This window comes from Aulonocara sp. 'chitande type north' Nkhata Bay, linkage group LG3 (assembly GCF_057382095.1).
Source record: "Aulonocara sp. 'chitande type north' Nkhata Bay isolate Kocher_YH1m ecotype deep benthic linkage group LG3, A_spYH_male_GT1.1, whole genome shotgun sequence".
NCBI lineage: Eukaryota > Metazoa > Chordata > Actinopteri > Cichliformes > Cichlidae > Aulonocara > Aulonocara sp. 'chitande type north' Nkhata Bay.
The window spans coordinates 32224229-32229299 of NC_141346.1; the positions used below are offsets into that span (position 1 = coordinate 32224229).

The following is a 5071-nucleotide window of genomic DNA, read 5'->3' on the forward strand; positions in this document are numbered from 1 at the left end:
TTATAGAGATACGTTTGTTAACTTTACTGTGGGCAATACAAACATAAAGAATCATGTCAGAATTTCTGCCCATTCCTGTAAACTTCATGCATTTGGGAGAAAAAAAGGGATAACAGCTCCATCTGTTGGACTCAGTGGGTTAATGCACTTCAACAGCTTAGGAACATCATTCAAATTTAGGACATGATTAAAATGTCAACATCAGCAGATAAAAGCACATTTTTAAAAAGTAGCAGCCGCAGTTTAAGGTTTTAAGGAGCTTTGAAAGGAAACATTAATACTAACAGTTAGCGTTCGGCTCCAAAAGGTCTGTTTTCAGAGCTTTTGGAAAGAACAACACTAGGTTTTTATTTTTTTTAGGTTTTTTTTTTTTTTAGGTTAATCATCTGCTAGCACAAAATGACCAAATCCAGTTGTCTTTGCAGGTCTGTAGGTCTTTTGGAGCTTTTGAACTTTTTAAAAAAAACAAACAAACAAATTCTTCAAAGTTGTTACTTAACAACTTACTTTTAAAAACACCAAAACTAGCAATAAATAACACTACACAAAATATGCATTTTACTTTATTATTCATTTTCACTTATATAAAATGACACTTTTCCATTACAACACTTTTTCTTTCACACTCAACATCAAGAACGTAACGTCACAACACCTCTACAGTTACATCCAACAAGGTCAACCCCTTTGTCCATTAAAATTGTTTTTTTATTTACCTTTTTTTTTTTTTTTTTTTTTTAAACAAGCATCTAATTTCCTGCTGAAGAACGCAGCCCGGCATAGTGCCGTCACATTATCCAGATTTTTTTTTTTTTTTTAATGCCGTGAAACAGATTTACACAAAGAACAACACACAGACAGACACACACAGGAAGAAAAAGTCCTGTAGATTAAGGTTGAATACTGAGATTTTACATTTATTCTGTTTAAATCTTATATGTAGACTGGTGTTTACCCAAAGTTAGTTTATGTATTTGTACATTTGTTATATTTTTGGGACGTTTGGGATAATAATCATTCAGGGTGACCTAACCTGCTTTTTAGTGATCCATAATTTCATCAGCAGTATATTCACCTACAAAGTGCTTTTAGCCACAGAGGGTTTACAGTACAGTCATTGCACACTGGAAAGTAAGGGCTTTCTTCTGTCTGCAGATCCCGCATTCACATTCAGCATCCACCTTGCTTCAACAGGGACCATGAAACCACACGGAAACCACAACAGCAGCTTCCTCCCTCCAGCATAAAGCTCGTTGTGGTTAGCTGCCAAGCTGAAGCTCAAAACAGTGTCCCATCAGAAATTCTATTTAAGTCTCTTTTTCCTCCCCCACAGTGCAAAGCATATTTAAATCACTTAGACGTGCTCCTCCAAGTCTCTAGCGACACGTGCAGGACTCTGCCACCATGTCGTCCAGCTCCTTGTACTCCACCTTCTTCTTTTGCACGACCAGCACGCTCATGGGCATGTACTTGTAGGGCACGCAGGACGGAGGAGGGACGTCCCCGACGCCCAGGTCATTGATGAGTGTCTGGATTATGGCATGGTTGGGGGAATGGTAGCCATAGTGGAGCACCCTCGGGCAGTCGCCCTGGCAGAACCGAGGGTTGTAGACGGGCGGGGCGATAAAGTAGTGGCCCCAGCCGAGTTCATCGAAAGACAGGCGGAAAGAGTGGAGCTTGCATCGGTTTTTGGGTGTGTTGGTTTTGTGTTTGTAGCTGGGGATATCAGAGACGATCAAGGATGAGGTGGGGGTGGAGAAAGATGAAGAGGAAGTGGGGGCATTCTTTAGTGCGTCAAGTGAAGGATCCTGAGGCTCTGAAGAATCTTTGGAGCGACGGCGGCGGTGAAGCGAAAAATGCCACTGCCCAATTTGCCTCATGATGCCTTCCCCTTCCGTGCCAAGCAGTTCTCCCATCCAGTCCTTCACCTCCCTCTCCTCCTCCAGGTACAGAAGAAGAGAGGGAACTTCGAGGTGAGGTTCACCGATCCAGCGTGTCCTCCCTCGAGACAGAATCCTCCACCACCGCAGGAGGCCGTTGCTCTCTTCAGCTAGCTCAGGTTCTGTGCACCAGTACTGGGCAGTGAGGGTCAAGTGCCTCCCCCGGCCTCGATCCTTCCCACGCAGGACGTGGCTGCTGATGTGTGCAGTGATGTCCGTCTCCGTCCACCGCTCGTGAGGCTCCAAGGTGACCAGACTCTCTGCACCCAGCGCGGTGATCTGAGCCCTGCAGCGGGGCGGCTGGACGGCCTGTTCGCTGCTCAAGTTTGTGGAGGAAGAAGAGGGCGGAGAAGAGCGAAGGTGAACAAAAGAAGCTCTCACCAGTCGCTCTGAGGGGAGAGTGTCGAGGTTGTACTGCACCGTGAAGGTGTAGCAGTGGTCTGAAGAGGAGGAGACAAAGTCAATAAATCAGCATCAATCATATCGATCCCTCACTGACTGCTTCAAGTCCTTTGAGCAAAGCAGAGCCAACATTAATATATGTAAAAGCTGTTGTGCAGTACAAAATAATGTAGCGTTTATGTCTGAGTTTCAGGTTCACAAGTTCTTAAAGAGATTTTTACAAAATGTACTTAAATGCATCCTGAAGATGTTCCAGCTGCTGAAACAGCTTAAATATCACTTAAATATTTTTATAGTAAAAATGTCTGTCAGACAAATGTTTGTGTGAGCCCCCCCACCCCTTAATCATTGAACCCAATTAACTCTGCTTTATATAAAACATGGGTGTAGTGACAATTCTGTTCAGTCAAACTACTTTTTTGCAGCCCCTGCTGACCACTAGGAAGATTTAAGACTCTTCTGTAGTCCAGTTCACCCTGGACTGATCACCAAGCTTTCATAGCCTAACCTAACACACAGACAACTGCTCATATTTAGATTCACCAGTTAACCTGACCTGTGTTTGGACTGTGGGAGAAAGCTGGAGTAAAAGGTGAGAACCTACACAGACACACAGGACTCACAACAGATGCACTGCATGAAAAGTGGGCAGTCTTATTTACTTACTGCAGCACCTGTGGACACGCTACACTTTGTATGACGTTTGGCTGTTTTGTATTAATGGTATATTTTTATTAATATTTCCCAAACAAAACTCTTCAGTTATCCGAGTAAGTTATCTGACTAGTTTTAGTTCTACGTGGCAGCTGTTTGCCAAAGGTAGCTTTGCTGTGTTTTAACTGCTTCCTGTGAGGTCGCTGGAAGGTCGCACGTGGTTACCACAATACTGAAAAATACATCAAAATCCTTTTTCAGTCACACAGAAACACGAACTAAACTTAAACGAATATCATGGGGAGGCTGGTGTTAAAATAAGCACATGAGTATTACACATCATCTGAGCTCCAATTGACCGGAGACAGAGGTAAAAATCTAATCAACTAAAGGGCAGTTTATTTGGCATGATTTCTTTTCTTTATTTAAATTTAGTCACTGTATGAAACTATATCCTCGGATTCTGTAAATCTGCGGCCACATAAAAACCCCTCCAGCCATTAGTTCGATACTTTTAACAAGATTAGTCAGCTGTTCTTCACCTCCAGACGCGGGCAGGTAGTGCACCGATGACGCCGTGGGCCTCAGCAGGCGCACCGTGTTGGAGCCGAACTTCCGGTGCTGTTTGGGCCTGCCGTCCGGTTCGGCTGCGCTGTGGTACAAACTGAGCATGAACTGCAGGTTCTGGTCCGCTTTCTGCTCGTCGGTCAGCGGCCTGTGGTGGTGCGCTCCTCTGTCCTTCGCGCTTTGGTGACTCCGACGACTGCGTCTCAGCGTGGGCTGGTGAGAGGCCATGTTCTGCCCACCGCAAGTGGAACAGAGCAGGAAGACGAAGCAGGACAGGGCGCAGACACGAAGGAAGCCTAAGCCGCGTTTGGCACAGGTCGCCCTCATGTTGGATATAAAACCTCTGGCGCTAGCGAGCTCCACCAACGAGGCTAGAGTTGGCAAACATCGTCCGCGCGGCCTAAAGGCGTCATTTACAGGCTCACCTGCTCGCTCGCCATTTTAGACCTTACAAACAACTTCCTGAAATTGGCGGTGACCCCAATTAAACCTTCGGACGTGCATGAAAGGAAGCCACGTGAGTGTGCGTAAAAATGATGTGACGAGATCCTTTTATGATTTTTATAGCACAATTTAAAAATATTCAGACTCAGAGTCAGATGTGTTAAAGGGCTCCAATCAGAATTTGATTTGGGACCCACAGCTACACCCACATATCTCTCTATCCACTTCAGCACCCCGGCAGTATTAACTTTATATTGATCATGTTTGATCGTTGGCATCGATGCCACTGTCAGGGCTGACCGGTGTGTTGGGAAGCAATTAAATAAACAAGCAAAAACAAAATTAGGTGTTTTAATTGCTTTTCAAATGAGCAGCAAATGATTTAAGACAAATCTAAATATGATTTTCTTACATAAATCGCAAATGCAAAAACAGACGTTATGCGTTAAAAGGAATTTAAATAGGTAAACCCAGCACAATCATTAAAATACAAAATATTTAAGTAGACATGCTTGTTTTATGATGATTATTATGATTAAGATTATTATGATTATTATGATGTAAAGTGTCGTAACGATATTGTTCAAGAGTATTTTTGTACAGTTACTACAACAATTTCACCGCTTCACTCGCAGCCTCCCGTTTTCATTTTTAATTCACAGAAATAAGTTTGACTGTATTTATTTCAAAAGCATTGAGGCTGCAGGCCTGTGTCACTAGTTGCCAACTAGGATCTAGTTCCTTCAGCCTTTGAATCTTTTAAGCCAAGATGCGACAGAAAGTTTGTTTTTGTTTTTATTGTGGATAGGACATAAAAAGAATTAGAAGTACAAACGTAGTGTGAAATGACGCACTTAGCAAGATTGAACAAAGTGTCTAGAAGGTGCATGAAAATAAAAAATCCTCCTTAGTGGGTGAAAAAAGCAAATAACTATTACGTGAATTTCGATGTTTTCATTTTATTATAATGTAATCAAAAGCAAACCAGTAAAACCATTAGACTGTTTATGATCTGTTGTAATACACATGGCTATATTTGATATCCGTATTACTGCTCTACCCAG

At 42.9% G+C, this 5071-nt stretch overlaps 1 protein-coding gene across 1 annotated transcript; it reads right to left on the bottom strand.

The window, feature by feature from the left end:
- Window positions 1–551: 551 nt before the first annotated feature.
- bmp15 (bone morphogenetic protein 15) lies at window positions 552–4066 on the bottom strand. The gene is made up of 2 exons (XM_086276869.1): window positions 3539–4066; window positions 552–2380 (listed from the first exon to the last, which is right to left on the bottom strand). The coding sequence occupies exons 1-2, from the start codon at window positions 3888–3890 to the stop codon at window positions 1377–1379; spliced, it is 1356 nt and encodes a 451-aa protein (XP_086132995.1). The 5' UTR covers window positions 3891–4066; the 3' UTR covers window positions 552–1376.
- Between the last annotated feature and the right edge of the window lie 1005 nt (window positions 4067–5071).